Consider the following 18,739-nt stretch of genomic DNA (forward strand, 5'->3'; position numbering starts at 1 on the left):
CCTTAAAAAAAAAATAGAGAGGAAAAATATATTATCCAAAAAGACATGTACCACTGACAGCGTAAACTTTTATATTTTTAATATTCACAGATGTTATTCCCTACATGCTGAAATAAACTTTGAACATCAAAGCTTGGCGTCATAGCAAAGCAAAAGTATGCAAATGCACAAATATGCAAATCACGTAGATATGTATAATATAATCACATGGTAGACATCACATGTATAAACATACAAGACGGAGATGTTTTTTGACATCCTCTAAAGCTAAAGCAATTAACATGTTTGGTTACCACAGTTTGTTGGTTTTACGCTCGAGTACACTGGGGTATTTGCTTGTGGATGAAACAAATGAAATGCATCTTAATAACTGTTAAGCTTTAAGGATACGACACACCGGTGATTCAGGGGCTGATTATAATCGAGGTGGACTGGGCCTATTCCAGCGTGGCTGTGCACACCCCTACCTTTACCAACGCATTAAAATACAACACAGATGAAACATATTTAACAAATGTTCAGTAACATTTGTTAATTATAAATCTAGCCTTGCCGTTCTCCAATGCTGCCATCCCAGAGAGAGAGTTGCAGTTTTTTTCTGCAGCGTAATGCACAATTTAAGAAAGCTCTTGTCTAATGTATTGCAGGTTTATTCAAATGAAATGAGATGTGCATTGACATGAGCGTAACCGTACTGCTTGTCTGTATATGCGTCTGTCGGTGTGTCGCTGAGTACATTTAGGCTCCAGATGGTGTCTAAGCCCGTGCAGCTCCCACCGTTTTCAATGCAAGCTGGAATTATGCGAGCGCAGTCAAATTCTGCAAACAACCCTTAATTCTTAATTTAGATATTAATTAGTTTCCCTGTTACTTGGCAAAACCCTGTAATTTCCCCTGACACCAGGCATGTTTGTAACTGGGGCGTCTGCTGGTTCGCACTACAGAGGAGCATGTAGATGATGTAAGAGTCTTAAAAAACATGACTGACAGTGACTGAAGCCCATGAACTGAGACCAAAGACAGCAGTGGGCCTGAGAAGGAGTGTAATCAGCAGCAGGCAGTGAGAGCACAAAGGAAATGTGTTATTCAGTTTTTGATATCTGTTTTAAGTGCTGGGACCCTGGTTATTATTAAAATTGTTTCATTTTAGAAATATAGAGTCTTAGTAAAGAATTTCCTATTAGTTATCTTATTGTTACTGCACACACCATGATTTGGAAATTGGGAAAACAGAAATAATAAAATTATAAATGAATCAACACAGTAAATATCTTTGCACTGCTGCCAGGTTGTTCAGTGACTCTGGGTCAAATAAGCTGTTGACATCACCTCATCCTGTTATTAAACAATATCATTATATCCCGTTGGATTTTGTTGTTGCTGTGTCCTCTGGTGTTTCATTTTGAGATGTTATCGTCTTACTCCCACTTGCTTTTTGATTCAAGAAGTGCAAACAGAGGCTGAGTTGGCTGAGTCACCATGTTGATCCATCATCCCCCTCCATCCTGCATCTTCCAGCATTTTCCTCCTAAATTTCTAACTTATAGTCCACCTGACTCTCTCTCTCTCTCTTTCTCTTTTTCTCCCAGTGCACTCCCATCGTTGGCCATGGATTTGTGTTGGACAAGTACAAGTGCCAGTGCAGGAGAGGATTCTACCATCCGAGCAGAGTGGCACTCAATGGCTTTAAAAGTGGGTTACACATCCCTCCGTGATATAAAAATACTTATTGCAGAGAGGTGTCACATCAAAACTTTGAATCATCAAAAGCAAGGTTTTGGGATATATATATATATATATATGAAAAAGAAAAACAACCCCTTTGTAGTTGACAGCCACACATTCTGTTTGAAATCCCCGCTGTGTCTTTGAATGGGTATCCTGAGGCTTGTGAGGTTACGAAACTTCAAGCGTCAGTCAAAGGATTTCAACTGTTCTTTTTGTGGAAATGTCTACGATGTTTCCATTCTGAGCTCTAGTGGGAGCTACAGGTGGCACCTGAATCACAGACCTGTTGGGTTGTAAGTCAGCTGTGTAGACAGAGAACACGTCTTGGTACAACTTGAATTAGTTACCTAGTTACCTGCCTGCCAAGCTTCCCATCATCACATCGTACTGAATTGCAGAAACCTGAAATCTTCTGTCGTAACCGAAACACTTTCTTTTTGATTTCAAAAGCAGGTTTCTCATTTCTAACCTCTTGTCAGTTGAAATCTATCAGTAACAACTCAATTTAGGCTTTCATTTATTTTAAATAGAAAAGAATGCTTCACTTTTACAAGAAACAAAGTATTTTATGATGACAAATAACCAACTGAGTTTGGAGAATAAAACACTAATACAAGTTTGAATGGGAGCACTTATGTTAATCTGTCTAAACCAAATAAAGGTCAGTATAGAGCTGTAAAAACTATGGGTCATATATCTTTAATTGTGTGAGTATGTCTACATACTCTTCCTGTTTTCAGAAATGAAAACACTTTTAAAACTTGAATCAAAATCCAAACAGCTCAGCAGACATTATGACATGAGCGCTGCAGTCCAGTCCACGAAGCAGCCAAAAAGAAGTATTACATGGACTTATGGGCTAATGAGGTACATTACCATAAAATCTATAACTGTATACTTAACCTGCTTTGGTCCTTTTGTCCACTGACGTTGCTCCTTCCCCCATTTTCAAGCATATCCTTAGTTTTAACTCCCTGCTTATACAAACACTTATATTCTGACACCTTGACTGAAAGCGCTGCAGCGTCCTCGGGCAGAGAGCTTGGCCCTGATGAGTGAGATAATCAGGCAACTGCTGAGGTTTTTATCCCTGACTCCAACAATACACCACCCCAAGGGGATGATGTGCTAAGCTGGAGCTTTATTGTAATGCAGCGTGATGAGCCCTATAGCCAAACTGCTCAGTCTGTGAAGAGACTCATCTTCCAAACCGGCCTCATTAAAAATCACTGTGGCTCACATTGGGCCACAATAAGCTGGTGAACCTGATTCCCCCTTTCAAGAACCGCTGTGCTGTTCCTCATGCATCCCACATCACAAACTAGACTGGAAATAGATTTTCTATTGTTCCCTAGCAACAGGCCAAAAGGACAGGATATCAAATGGGGAGAAAAAAAATATGAATGAGAGAAAAATGCATCCTACAATGACAAATGAATTATTTGGAAATGTGTTATAAAGACTCATGAAATGTGACATTTGATTTGAATGTCACAGTCAGGGCGCGATGGGAAGTGCACGGAGCGTCTAAAAGCTGATTGGTTTAGATGGTGGATGCACCACAACATGTTTTATATCCACCTGTTTTTGTTTATTTGAATAGGTTTGATTTTTCTTTCTTTCTGATTTTGTGTCGGAGCAGGTATTCATCAAAGTAAAAGTAGTAAATCACTTTCTAAGGCAGGAGTTATTCTTGCAAAGCATCCCTATTGAGTCTAATAGGAAGTAAAATAATAAACTCCCTCTTTCCAAAATACTTGCCAAATATCTAAAAAGACATTTCTCCAGCTGTTGAACGGTTGAACACAGTAACAGGGTTTGCAGCTCCAGAGACTTTAGTATTTCTTTACTTTACTTTATATTAGTTGACATCATGAAAGATGCAAATGGAGCTTTTGTCTGTGCTTCTTCACAGTGATATTTATTGCTGTAGACATCAATTGGATGCCATTGCAGAGGCTGCCTTTTAGAGTTTTTGCCTTTTTTCATTAACAATTTGGAAATAATGAGAATATAAACGTCAGTGGTAAAAGTTAAGGTGCCATTTATTATTAAGATGTAAAAACATATTTGTATCAGAATTGTTTCTATATGTCACAAGCAATTTTATAAAGCTACTTTAAAAATATAACTAAACTTAGTCAAGTGCTGAATTGCCGTCAAAATGGTTTAACAATATAAAGTGTTTCATATCATTAAATCGTACTGACCTTGTTCTTTCTGCATGTGACAAATCTCCATGAGCGTCTGGCCTCTGACGCTACATGAGTGAAATGTTTTGCCACATAGACAGCCAACAACATCCAGGCACCAATTACACTCATTGTGATCCCGTTGTGAGTGAACACATGAATACCAGAGATAAACAGACTGAACAATGAACAGTATTCCTCCTGTGAAGTCAATGGGAGAAGAAAAACACAGCGACACGGCAGATCACAAGTCACTTTGTTGGCAAATCAAAGTGATTTCTTGATAAATTGGATGAAACGTCCACGCGTTTATATATAAATTCATACATAACTTGTTTAACCGTCATCCCGGACCATTTCGCTTGTGCACTCTCTGCTGAAGCAGTGAGCAACTTCAGCACAGTGTTTGCATACTGTATGAGCTCTGGGACTGAAGGAGGAATTACATGCTTATCAAGCATCATTTTTCAAGAGGTGCTGTATAGAGCCCGTGTGGTGGAAATGGGGGATTAAGACTGACTCCAAATCCCGCTACAGCGGAGATGCCATAGAATGATGAAATGATATTTTTGGCATCATCTGTGTCTCTACATGTAATTGATTAAATTCCGATTTCAGAGGTGCCAGTCATACTGAAAGTGAACACTCACAAATCAAATGCTGGGAAATGTCATCTAGGGAGAGGTCTGATAAACCGCATCTGAGTGCGTCACGTGTTGGTTTTAACTGCAATTATGCAAACCGGAGTGATGAAAGGCGCAGTGTCACAATTTTTATCCCCCTCTCCTTCATTATTCCCTCATCTGCTTAATTAAAGAGTGTAGTCTTGTAATTATCAGCCCCAGGCTTTGTGATTTATTGGACTGATGATTTCTACTCCTTCAAATTGATTAACTGAGCACTTAATAAGAAGGCAGCTTATGACAGCTAAACGCAAATTAATTACAGCAGTGATCTTTGAAAACACTACAGTAAATCAGATCTGTGTTCTGAGTTATGATTAGACATGAAGATTTCAAACGGCCCTCTTTCATCATAACTCTTCAACAGCACCTGATAACTAAAGTATCTTCACATCCTCAGGTAAGGAGCTGGGCTCTCACAGAGATGAGCCCTCCGAAGTGTCAAGCAAGTGCCTGCCTTGCCGCGAGGGCTGCCCCTACTGCCGAGACGACACGCCGTGCCTGGCGCAGGAGGACGGGGCTCTGAGGCTTACTGTGGCCTCTTTCCAGGGTCTGTGTATGGTGCTGGACCTGGCCGGCATGGTGGTGGTCTACCACTTCAGGAGAAACAAGGTGAGGAGGGCATGGCTCACTGTGGAGGGGTGCCGAATGCACAGTGGCCAAAGTCAAGGTAAATGTTTCAAGACCATGTCCATGCAGCTGTTAATGCTTTTTAAAGATACAACAGTGTCTAGTTGCACCACGTGTTGCTTTCTGAATGGCGGAAGAAGATCCAGGAAGAGTGAAGGAGCTACTTTTCAAAAGAGGCTTTAAAAAGCCTGAGTGGAATTAGTTAAATTGTGTAATAACAAGCCACAGTGCATCTGGCTGGATCTCATTGGGGCTGATGAAGCAAAATTTAAGCTTTTTGTTAAGTAACTATAACTATTAAGTAACTCCCTATTGTGGAACATGGAGGACACTCAGTTGTGCTGTGTTACTCTGAGTTACTCTGCTGCAACGGGCACAGCGTGCCTTGAATCTGTGCATGGCACCATGAAAGATGAAAGGAGGAGACAATTATAAATGTACTGCCCAGTGTCAAAGAGCTTTGTCTCAGTCACAGCTCACGGCTCCTGCAACTAGATAATGACCCAAAACATCAAAACCAAGGAACCACAAAAGTGCACTGTGAGTCCTTAATAAACTGTGAGTGGAAATAATTGAAACTTTGAAAAGGCACCCATGGAGCCAGATGCACCGTAAAACGTAAAAAAATATTAGATTAAGGTCCCGGTGTTTTTTGCCTGTGCTAGTTTTATTTGTTGTATTACATTACCCTGAAAATCAAAAGCAACATGTCTGTGCTATTACATCTATATCAATAACCAACCCAGATAATAGCGGGTGTCAGTCAGTCACGTCACCTGCAGTCATGCCTGTAAATCTCCATAGTGCTTCCCTTACTTAATCAACAGTAGCTGGAAATGTCGGGGTCTCTCTGCAAAATATAAAATTTAAAATCCAACTTATTTAGCCAAGCATGATCCTAGTCACCAGCTCCCTTAAAACTGAAGATACAGTAATTGTTCCAGATTAAGTGGGTGTTTCATACAGGTCTTAATCTGCATTCGATTTCAGTGTGTGACTAATGCCTGTTAAATTAACATTTATTTTCCGCAAGAGAAGCCATGTTAAACACTGCCAGTTGGGTAATTATCTTTTATTTTATATTATTGATGTGTATGAGCAAACCTTGAACGCTGCTTTGCTGCAACGGTTTGGGATGAGGCACAGTGTGCTCACGGAATAAAGTGAAATAAATATGAGATCCTCGCAAGTGTAGGATAATTACAACCAGTCCGCATGCAAAGTTGAATTCCTTCTTTTCTGGTGTGCTATTTATAGACGTTTGTGTTGTTACCTCGGTATCTCCCACATTTCTTTCAGTTCACAAAAAATGTCCCCAGAGCCCTTTGGATTTACATAAAAGACACAAAAAAATCTTCCAAGAGGTAAAGTGGGTAATTAAATCCAACCCAGAATTGGGCTGTCATCATTCATATCCTTGTTTCAGGGGAAGGGAAGGCAGAACATTATAAAAATATATATTCAACCCCGACTTTGTGTTTGTTTTCTTTGAACGAGGCAGGGATTCATTATTTGCATTTGCCTGCGACGGTAAAAAAAAAAGAAAAGGAAAGAAAAGAGGGAGCTTCTTTTCACAATACACAGTTTAAATCGTGATGTCAGAATGTGAAGAGGAAACCGTCGGCCTCCTTCAGCGTTTGTGCCGTGTGTTTTATTGCACGTCACAAATAAATCACTCTTGATTTCTAAGTGATTGATTGATTGATTGATTGATTGATTGATTGATTGATTGATTGATTGATTGATTGATTGATTGATTGATTGATTGATTGATCGCTTGTCTGTTTCTCTTCTTTCATTAACAGAGCATTCGCACATCTGGTCTCATTCTGCTGGAAGCCATCTTGTTTGGGGCTTTACTGCTCTACTTCCCCGTGAGTGTCTGTACTGATCTTCCATGGCACCCAGCACACGCTAAGTCTATTGCTCCTTCACTTTTTCATTTGTTCACTGTAAAGTTATAGTTCTTGAGACTACAAATCATACTCTTTATGCTTATATTAGCTTACATATGCTTTCATATTGCTCAATGTTTCTCTCGTTCAGTAACAGTTTAAAATGATTTTGTCTTTTTTGTTTTTACACTATTTTGCTTGTGTTTTGTACTGTTTGGCTTTGCAGCTGTTTGTCTTTACTGCTTTTGTTGCCTAACAGCGGCCTCGTTTGCTGAAAAATTAAGTGTGTTGACTGAGAAATGTGGCCCCAGAGAAACTACATTTAATCCCTTAATGTGCATTTGTATGTGTGCGGTTTGGCAACAAACGCCCTATTAGGTGAGTCCACTGTGCAGCTAAAGCTACAATATTTGGAATCCAGAGTGGAAATGACAATGTTTCAAATTAACAATTTCTTATACAGAATAGTTATAATAGTAATTTAAATAGTCTGGAGGTGGAGCCATTAAGAAGACGTGCGTTAAGGAGACTTGTTGTTCCTTCTACTACTTTGTACTACTATTAGTCTGCACCTAAGCCTGTGCACCATGCCTGCACCCTTGTAGTTGCTGTTATCGTACTGTCCTCATTACCTGGACAATAAGAGAGTTGGACATTACAGTGTTCATGTACAGTGCGATTTTTGTGCTACTGCGCATGGGGCCTTGCCAGCCTTTTTGTCGTGCCGCTCTATGTGAGCGGGTCCATGTGGGTGGGCGCCAGCGTGCATTGTATTTGTGTGTATTTACACTTGTGCACACATCCCACAGTGCACCTGGAGTAATGCGTCAAAAGCCCATCTTTAGCAGGGAAACAGATGGAAGAAACCTGCACGCCACATAACAGGGAGATCTGATGTAACCGGGGGAATTCGCTCCCTTCAAATACTTGCACAGCCTGCCAACTGTGAGCCGCTGCTCTGCTCCGACATAAAGTCTGATCGCTGAATGTTAGCCATTATTAAATAGAATAAAAAAAAAAAAGGTGAGAAGAAAGAGCTTTGCAGCGCTAGGCGGTTCTTTTTCTAAAGTTACTGGAGTGTTATCAAAGGGAGGATATTTGCATTAGAATGGGAAGCCTCGTGGTTTTTGTGGAAGCAGATAAAGAGCTGCAGGTATTCTAGGCTTATCCTTATGTGACCACACCTTCAGTATATTCCTGCTCATGCTCAAAATGGATTGGATTTTTCTCCCATCCATCCAGCCGTTCTGCCATTTACCCCAAGGATAAGTCAAGTACCAAAAATACCTCCCCAGAAATATCCCGCCACTTTCTTATGCTCACACACATTTGGGTACACTCAAGGACTTATTTTTCCCTTTGCTCCGCTGTTTCTCCATCCCTTTTTCTTTCTGCATTTCTTAGCACCTTTCCTGCTCGTCTCTATCTTTTCCCCGCACCCTACCCCCCCTTGTTTTCCTTTGATTACCCCTGTGCATGTTCTCTCTCTGTCTCACCTTTGTGTCTGCCTCCTCTCCCGCGGTCTTAACGTTTGTTGCTGCTGCTGTTTTCTCTTTTGCGGCCGCCACAAGCTTCCTCAGCTGAGCTTGGCACAGCTGCTCTGCTCTGGTACTCAATGCATTTTTAAACACTCCATCAAGTTCTAGCACAACTTGTTTTAAAAATATATCTGCTGATTAATTGATGGGGGAGGCATGGGAGGTTGGATGCAAACCAGGAACACCACCTTTTCTTCTGGGCAATAGAAAAACGTCTCTTTTTTATTTAACTGCGCAGTCCCTTATGATTTGGTAGTCCACACTGGTAGCAGTGCAGAAATAGCGTGGCGCTGTGTGTGTCTGCCCGTCTCTGCGTATGTTGGCATGTGAGCAAAATCAGGATAGAGGCTGGATTACGAATGTGTTCAGGAAGATTTATAGCTTCACATTTTCTGGGATTGCGTGGATGTGCACCCGTGCATGAATTTGCATTGCTGCATTTCTGCATGTGGGCGTAAGAAACCGTGTAGCCTATATCTCCTATTTGCAGCGGTGATTCATTGATGTCCAACCAGACAGCTGAAAGACTGAATGTGTGGTAAAGAGATGTAGGTGCCAGGCTGGATGCTAAGCCTAAGCACAGCTGTGTGTGAGACATGAGAGGCAGGAGGACGAAAGAAACAGAAACTGAGACGGGGGGGAGCATGCAAAGAAATGTAATTGCCTTGTGAATACTTACACACAGAATAAGAAAAGAAATATGTTGCTACCTGCCTGTGTCTCTATTTTGCATTTGCATTACACTTTGTGTATTTGTCTGATCTAATTTAAAACCAAATTCAAGAGCTGCAGAAGCAGAATACAATACCATAAATTACACTGGTATTCTACAATCAAATCAGATTAGAGTGCAGAAAAGGGATAACTAATGAATGTAAATTTGATCTGATGCCAGTTTGATGCTAGCAAACACACTATATATGTGTGTTGTGTGTAGAACATATTGCTTTGCCTGGTGACCACAAAATGAATGGGTACAGGTTGAAAAGAGTAGCTCCACAGGGACTGAGAAGAGAAGAACCATGTAAGTCTCATATCTCTGCCTATCACAGTTGTGGTACAAGGTACAGAGAAGAAGACCCAAACATGGTCCCGCAGGCAGGCAGATCGATGTGACAAGGTTTCACGAAGTGGTGAAAAAGACTTTTACAAGGCTGTCAGAGACAAAAAAAAAAAAAAAAAAACGAGGTCCAGGTCACAGGAACAAACATCTGACACATGACGGACAGGTTGGCAGGAGGTCCACAGAGAACATCGGGCACGCAGGTGAGGCGGCCTAGTGTAGGTGCTGTGAGCTGACTAGGGACGGGTAGGTGTCAGGGGATTGAGGATGGAGGGATAGGGCTGAGGGCATCTGGTGGCTGAATGGTGAATGGCAAATAGAGAGGGGAGACACAAATCACGATGGCGCCTGAAGGAGAGAGCCACAAGCTGGCATAACTTGAATCAACGGGGAGAACAGCTAGCTGTCTCTGCCTGTTCAGGAGGCGTCTGTAGAGCCAGTAAACGTGAAGACTTCATTATTGAAGGTGCACAACCTCACTGCATCCAGTTGTTCAGAGCTAAGAGATACTGTACTTTTAGCATGTACGTTAAACCCCCATAAAACCCCAATAAATCTCATTCTATACCTGTCTGTCTTACACAGATGAACTAATTTATCAGATCCAAAGCTGCAACGGTGATTCACAGCAGATCATTAAAAAGAAACAGCTATAATTCCTGTTCATGGGTACAAAACGGACTTGACTCCCTGTGCTCCCATGACCAGCATACCAATGACTTTGGCACTGCAAGGTTTTGATGAGGGTTGTGGACGGGAAGAAACTGTTGCGTCTGCTGTGCGCCATGCTCTGACTCTGTGTGTCACATTCTTAATCAGGAGGTGAGAGAAATGTGTGTACGGGCCTACTCGATGGGGCGGAAACGAGAGGGGACAGATGGGAGGCTGAAAATAGGGACGCTGGGTGAAAGAGCTGGCCGGTTTTAACATCTGCATTAGATAGTACAACAAAACAAAAAAACATGACGGTGCCAAAAAGCGAGAAACAATCTTTCGATCAGTTTACTCTTCATGCCTCTGTGACAGCTCAGAATCAGTGTTATTCACACAGGAACTTCCTGAATAGCTGTAAAATGTCAGAATTTATATTGGTGTCATTTCATCACTCTGTCTTTGAACTGTGCACTGGAAACAGAGGGTGTACTCTTTTATTAGTAATCCCAATTATACATGAGTTCCCCCTGTTTCTGTTAACGCGTGTCACAGTCTGCCAGTTCAGCCTCGGGATTGGCTGCTTGCTTAGTTGAGTTCGTCACAGATGTTCTGCTTCTTTTCTGTGGAAAAGTGGTTACAGGTTGTTGCTACTTCGGCTTAATTTTGCTGGATAGCCGCTGTCGCTCGAATGCCAAGGCGTGGTAGGAGCAGGGATAAATCACTGTGCTCCTCAGGGACGAGCTTATACTACAGCGGTAGTAAAACAGTATTTGTGGTGTACACCTTGGGGCGAGTCGGCTTTCTATCACAGGCCTATAACACATGCAGACAGGCTATATGCAGCACAAGAAGAGTGGAAGACCTTTAGCTTTAGAACAGCAGCTCTACAAAGTATTTCAAATGCACCAAAACAAAAAAATCACTGTGCACTAAAAAAGCAAAAAGTTGGCAAGTATGTGGCCCTGGTGCACATATTGGAGGATATTGATTTCCTGTGTATGTGTGAATTAATGCAGAACACATTTGAAGAGAAGACTCAAGCCCTGCTTTAACTGGTTGGACTGCGTGTCCAACTGCTTTTCTTGGCTTCAGTAGAAATGAGCATGGAGGAACTGCGCTGGATCGCCGGCTTCACTCAGGTCACTGGAGATTTGACATGTGGCGCCCTGCCGAGACGCACCCTGATGAAACCGCAGTGCTAATGGCAGCGCGAATGAAAGCTCTGATCTTTACAGCTCGGCTTGTGAGAGTCGTCTCCTCAGCCGTCGTCACACCCTTGTCAGAAACGCTTCTAAGTGCAAATAAAACTCCAAGCACCAAGCAAATAATAATAGGCTGCTAGCCGATGGCAAATTCTCTGCTGCAGAGCAAATAAACAGTCTCACTCACATATTCTCACTTATAGCAAAAGTAAGACATGGAGACGAACCCTTCAATCGCTTGTCTCTAACGTATTCCGGCAGCTGGCATACGTATGAACAACCTACAGTTGAAAGACAACAGTGGGAGCTGTGGAGGCGAGAGATATCTGTGTGGCAGAAATCTGCCTCCGGCGCTGTTTCTCAAATGCTAGAAAATTACCTCGCCATTCTCCAGTGTGAATGCAAGAAGGAATTGACAGGAGCTGGTGTACAGTGTGTGCTTGGTGCTTGCAAAAGAAAGTGTCATCAAGTTTTGTGTGTGTGTGTGTGTGTGTGTGTGTGTGTGTGTGTGTGTGTGTCTGAACAGGGTGAAAACCACTGTAACACTGCTGTGCCACTCTGCAGGTGATGATCCTCTACTTCCATCCCAGTGTGTTTCGATGTGTCCTCCTGCGGTGGGTTCGCCTCCTGGGCTTCGCCATCATGTACGGCACCGTCATCCTCAAACTGTACAGGTACCGTGAACCAGAGCAGGAAGCGAAAGCACCGGGATTAAAAGAGGAGATGTGACATTTTATTCCTTTCCTGTGAATCTGTAATACAGGACACTGAAGTAAAAGAATAACACTTCTCTTACTCTGCTCCTTTCATTGAGCCTTTTCTCTGCTCCTTATCTCCTCTGTTCTACTCTTCTTTCCTCCTTTCCTTTCCTTCTTTCTCCTGCTTTCTATCCTCGCTCCTCTCTTCCTCCCTCTTCTCCTCTCCTCATATTAACTTGCCCTGTGTGTTAGCCTTTCACAGTCTCAATAATTCAGCTCGCTCTCAGACTGTACACTTGTGCGCGCATACACACACACACACACACACACACACACGTATGCAATCTTTCCACTAAGCACATTTGAATTTCACATCAGATCTGGTCTAGCTGCCTGGTAAAGTATCCACTCAGAGATGAACACACACACACACACACACACACACACCTCACTAACTTCCTGCTCTTCAGCTTCGAGCAAGTGTTGCTGAGATGGGAGAAGGGGGTCAAAGGCCGGCCAGAGTGTTCCCTTGGCAAAATTACCAATTTGATTTTTTCCCTAGCTCGCCGAGTGTGAAGTGTGCTCGGGGGCAAGCTCTTACAGCTGGGTCCCTCTGAATGTATCGGAGATGAGATAGATTCGTCACAGTCTGGTCGGGAGAAAGCAGATGAGCACAGTAAACAGAGATTTGAGTATTTTTCTGTGCGCTTTAATAGAGATATTTATATAATTACATGCTGTCTTTGTCCTCTATGCTTCCCTAGCATCAGATCGCTTAATGCTGCCTCGGCTGTTTCAGCATTTTAACTCCCATTACAGAGGCAGTATTGTCTTGCACGCTTGCAATAAAGGCAGTAAACACTGTCCTCAACTTATAAAGAAACTGCTTCTGCATGCATCCTGTGTAATACTATTGTCACCCAACAAATTAAAGAAACTGAGAGATTGAGACAATTCCCAGATGGGTTAGATTCCCTTAAATCTGCACCTTTGCACTCGTATTTCTTTCCTTATATCCTCCAACATCTTCATCATCTTAAGTTCTCCCAGCAGCACAAGATACATTACACCATGGATTAAACTCAACATATTTAACAAACATGAATGAATTGAATTAACACTGTCTTTTTCTCCCTCCTCCCTTTGATTCAAGTGGGCATGTTAATAAGAGCAACAGCCGGGGGGCGTGAGTTGCCGGTGGCAGGGAAAGCGTCTCACATCATAATGTCATCCAGCAGGCTCTAGCATCTTCCTCCTCTCTTTCCCTCTCCCAGAGTATTAAAGGTGTTCCTGTCCCGCACAGCCCAGAGGACGCCTTACATGACCAGCTGGCGGGTCCTGCGACTGCTGGCAGTGATCCTGCTGGTGGTGATGTGGTTCCTGGTGGCCTGGACCTCCGCTGTGTGCCAGAACCCAGAGCTGAGTCGGGCCCTGATCGCCGCAGGCATGACGCCAGAGGGATTGCAGTTCAGCATGTGTCTGCTGGACCGATGGGACTACATGATGGCTGTCGGTGAGTGTGTGGTTGCATGTGCCCTTCTGACGCAGGCTGCTTGGGAAAGACTTAAAGAAGAAGAAGCACATGGAAAGGGGGGGGCGAGCAAGTAGCAAGTACCGCTTTCTGAAATGACCTCCTTCCACACTAAAATGCCAACACAGGTAATTGTCCTGCCAGTGGACGTGCCTGGGGGACACACGGGCAAGACTGCCACAAAAACACAATCAATCAATCACTCAAACAAAGAAACAATTGATTATTTTCATTTATAGCCGGCATGCATCACAGAACGGAGTTCAAGAGTGAAATTTCACATTGCTCCAACCATCTGTTTGGTCTCTGACAACATTTCCAAAAAAGTCCTTTTCCTATAACACATACATCACCACTTTCAGTATTCCCTTTACTTCATAATACCATTTTAGTTTAGTGTACATGGAATTACAATACATAGCAATGTCAGAAAGTATTTTTGATGGATGTGAACTTGTGTAGTTTGCTTCACTCAGCTCCATCCTTGAGGAAAAATAGATGAAAGTCCTTGGCTCCGCTTCCACCATGGTCAAAGTTTGAGAAACTGATGGACGCAGTGAGCCAAGCAGACTCTCTGAGCGCTCTGTTGTATCTGCACCATTTCCAGCTCAATCACCTGCAAATCTGTTGTGTGCAGCGCAGTCCTCTGCTACCTGGGAGTCGACAGCAAACGATTTGTACATAAATACAGGGGAATGCTTGATTTATTTAAACTGCTTCTTGAACTTTTCAGTGAAACCTGAGCACAATGCATCTGATGTCAGATGGGAGTAAACAGGTACAGGCTAGAGGAATCGTGACCTTGTATGACTGTGATCTCCAGTGCTTTTATGTGCTTCATGGAAGAGATAAACAGAGCTACCTCTTTAGGCAAACATTAAATGCTCAGTAGTACAGTGCCTGCGTGCCAAAAGATATTATTGTGCTGTAATCGGTCTGGCCTGTGTACTCGGCGCTCTACAGTTGAAGCAGCGTTTTGAAAAACGGCTGCTCTGAACTTGAGGTTAAGTGGATGCAGCTGTGAGTTTTTCGTGATGTTGTTCATTGTAAGATTTAAATTTCACCCACCCAGACATTTTCTAAAAAGTACTGCGTCTTAGATTAGCATTGGAATGCTCTATTAAAGAAAATAGAAGACCCTTATCTTCAAATAACATTAAAATTGGACCCTGGAAGAAGAACAGCTTGCAGCAGCGGCCCCTTAGGGACTGCACAAAAATTATTTGACTTGACAAAAAATGTAAAAACATAAAATGCATGTTTGCTTTTTTGCTACGTAGCCCAAATTACAGATAAGGAGTGGAGTCTAAAGTGAATAGATACCTGCTGGTAATGCAAAGATTACAAATAGGTATAAAAATCGGCATCTGGTGTATTTTTGAAGGTTGAAGGCATGATGTATAAAGGGACTGTATACTATACCATAAGAACTATGGGTTTTGTGTGTGTGTGTTACAGTCGCTTCTTAATGACAGATTCTTGCAGCGAGAGTCAGTGATGGGCACCTCACTGAAGCCAGTCTGACAGCAGGGGAGACTAATCCTGTTTGGAAAGAAGAAAAGGATGGATCCTTGGGAGATGCTTGGCCTGCCTCTGAAAACTGATAGACACACAGGCAAAGAGAGAGAGACAGACAGAGAAAGAGAGAGAGAGAGAGAGAGCTGGAAGTGGCAGGAAAACAGAACAGTGGAGCCTGTGAAGGATGGAGCGCGTAGGGATGTGGGCAGTGATGCAGAGAGTTTTCCACTAGCTGAGAGTATGGGGGGAACTTGAGAGGAAGAGAGCTGGTGTAGGGAGGACAGCTAAGGACACTCTGGAGACAGGACAGAGGAACACCATCTTCACTGGAAGTGTGTGTGTGTGGAGAGTGGTGACAGCCTCTCATAAACACGGCACTTTAAATGGATTGAAGCACAAAAGAGCGCAGCCGTCCCTCAGCCTGCGTTTCCTCATCTGTGTGTACGTGTGTGTGTTTGTGTGTGAGCACACAAGACAAGATAGGAAATGAGGCAGCCCCCCTCCCGCTGTTCGCTTTGACAGCCAGTGAGACCGTGCTGCTGTGCTGAGGCTACACTGAAGGACAGGAAGCACCCTGTGAACCTGCTTTGGAGGACTTGAACAAAGCACAAGCCGCTGTGCATATCATGCTCGTGGAAATTAATCCAATTGCTTTTCTGTGTTTTCTTTTGTTTTGTCATAATGCCGACAGGGAAACACGTGTCTGTTGAAAACTGAATGAATAATCTGATTTTGCCGTCAAATACAAAACAAAACAGCTGGTGCAAAACCAGCAGTATTAATAATGTCAACAATAAGAAATTAATTTGAAGCCGCAATGAATCTGCTTTAGTTGGAATTGCTTTTTTTTTTTTTTTTTTTTTTTTTTCTTCATGCAAGCTGCTTTTTATGCATCCTGAGGGGCTAAGTACCATAATTAGTGACGATTTATAGACGAGGCCTTTTCATAAATATGAATGGACTGTAATCACTGTAAAGACTTTGTGGACTCTTATGCCAACACAGTCCTTGGCACAGTTCTCGGTGCTATTCGCCGTCTGCAAAACAAACAACAAGCTCGTGTAGATTGTATCAGAAGAAAAACCTCTGACTTTGTTATGTTAATTTGAGGTTTACAGATACAGCACATTTGAACTAAAAATAGGTTTCTTTTTTTTTTTTACTGGTGGCAAAAGAAGCATTAGTTTGTTCTACACCAGGGAGCAACAAATACATAATATATTCGATTGCTTCAAGATATAATTTCATACCTCTAAAACACAGCGGCCCTGAGGAATCTTCTTCATCACATCTAAAATAATTACTATTGATTTTCGCAACTGATGTTCCTCAGAATTTCATTTCACTGACAATGTAGATGATAACGAGCTATCAGTGCACAGACTGCACCATACAGCATATGCTGAATAATATTTACGACCATGAAGTGGAAGCTAAATTGCTATCGGGCTGTGTGACCTTGTTGAGGTGAGGCACCAGCAGGGACGTGTCAACATGTTGTCGAGGAAGCAGGTGCCTCCTGGGATGGGGAGGGGGGCGGGGGATCACTGCAAAACCTGGGGATTCTTGTTAAATTAGGAACTGCTAAATTTGAAACTACATTATTGCTCATCACCACTGTGCCGGAGCCAGGTGTTCCACTCTGAGAGAGACTGATGTTATTGAACACTACATCAGAGTTGAAGTGGTAGAGTTGCCGTCCTCTAAGTCTCTGTGACCTATTTAGTTGTTTTGTCTCGTTTGTGTTTCCCAGCGGAGTTCCTGTTCCTGCTGTGGGGCGTGTACCTGTGTTACGCTGTCCGCACCATACCCTCAGCCTTCCACGAGCCGCGATACATGGCTGTAGCCATCTACAATGAGCTCCTCATATCAGCTATCTTCCACATCATCAGGTGGGTAAGGTAAAAAAAAAAAAAAAAGTGGGTGTGAACAGTGGGAGAGTGTGAAGTCTGGTTAGAGGGGAATGGCTGCATTTTCTCCTCTTGAATGTTTGTTAGTAGGTAGAAAAAGAAAAAGTCAATGTATAGTGAGGAGGACCAGAAAGAGACACGAAACCAAGTGTCTTACTCTGAATTAATGAACATCTGCATGACGGTAACAGAACAACGGCGAGAGGCCCAGATGACTAACCCCTCCTGCAGCACAAGCTGTTGTTTAATCATAATCATAGAGGTATTTACCTGTGAACATGAGCTTTACAAGTGCTGAGTACGCCAGATGAAAGGCAGAGAGTTCACCGGGGAATTGAACAGATAAGAAGAGGCCAGGTTAAGCTGATTGAAAGGAGATGACTAAAAAGATGTCTGTGTGTGTGTGTGTGTGTGTCTCACAGAGGTGGAATTTAACTGCTGTAGTTACAGCAATGGACTCAATTTAAACAATTTAAAATGTTTTAATTTAGCTGTAGGGCTGCCCTAAATGCATATTAATCCATATTATAAAAATTACAGCTGATAAACCCAGTGTGCAGCATCGTTCTGGTAAATACACTGGAGCATTTAGCTGCTAAAGAGCCAAGTAGGAAATTAACAAAAATCTGTTTCCGTCCATACAATATATTGTAAATAAATGAATCATATGTTTAAATAGCAAAATCAAAGTCAAAAAGTGTGTTTTGATATAATTTTTATATAAAAAGAGCCTAAGCTAAAGTTCAATTCATCACACTTCCTCCAATAAAACAGTTGATGATTGAATATTCCTTCATTTAGGCAGCAGTCGTCTGTGCTCGGTGAGACAAAAGGGTAAAAAAAAAAAAAACTATCCTTTTAAATCTGTTGAGAAACTGAAGAGTCCACTGGGTGCACCTTCATCAGTTGTGTGAGACTGTTATAAATCACGCTGCTGTTGCTCGCTGGGGGAAATGACACAGAGTGTTTTCTGGTGAGTTCACAGTCACTCTGCCGCTGTGGTCCTGAGATAAGGCTGGACTTGTGCACGGTGTCGAAGTGCTGGTGCTGGCTTACAGGATGATAAAAATATTCACACACACTACGAATGTGAATTAGTCTGAGTGATGACAGAGGACAAACGACCTCTGAGCCACCTTGGTGCATCTCTGATGAATAACCTTGAAACGACTATCTGTAGCTCTCACACACACACACACACACACACACACATGTATTTCATGGCGGTACAGAGGCACCGTGTCACACACCATGGCACAACAATCAGTTTACTAACTCCTAAGTAAGTCCATTGATTTCTTGTTGTGGTGTCTGGTTTTGATTGGCTTTGGAAAGTTGGTGCCCCGGACTTGAGTCCACTTTGGCCTTTTTTGTACTTTCCATTCATTCACCAGCAGCAATTGAAGCAATTACCTCTTCAGTTGCACATGAATACAACAGCTACCATAATAGGAAATGATGACATGAAGCATTAAGAAAGCCAGCGAGCGAAGAGGC

The 18,739-nt window shown here is 42.5% G+C and overlaps 1 protein-coding gene across 1 annotated transcript in view; it reads left to right on the forward strand.

Annotated features, from left to right (window-relative positions):
- The window catches only part of LOC113171305 (probable G-protein coupled receptor 158), a 42,329-nt gene that overhangs the window by 16,570 nt on the left and 7,020 nt on the right, over positions 1 to 18,739 (forward strand). Inside the window, exons 3-8 of the mRNA XM_026373595.1 lie at positions 1,590 to 1,692; positions 5,004 to 5,215; positions 7,039 to 7,107; positions 12,150 to 12,259; positions 13,558 to 13,796; positions 17,086 to 17,224. Coding sequence (XP_026229380.1) covers positions 1,590 to 1,692; positions 5,004 to 5,215; positions 7,039 to 7,107; positions 12,150 to 12,259; positions 13,558 to 13,796; positions 17,086 to 17,224 — 872 coding nt within the window. The remainder of the gene's footprint in view (positions 1 to 1,589; positions 1,693 to 5,003; positions 5,216 to 7,038; positions 7,108 to 12,149; positions 12,260 to 13,557; positions 13,797 to 17,085; positions 17,225 to 18,739) is intronic.

The sequence above is a fragment of the Anabas testudineus genome, chromosome 17 (genome assembly GCF_900324465.2).
Source record: "Anabas testudineus chromosome 17, fAnaTes1.2, whole genome shotgun sequence".
NCBI lineage: Eukaryota > Metazoa > Chordata > Actinopteri > Anabantiformes > Anabantidae > Anabas > Anabas testudineus.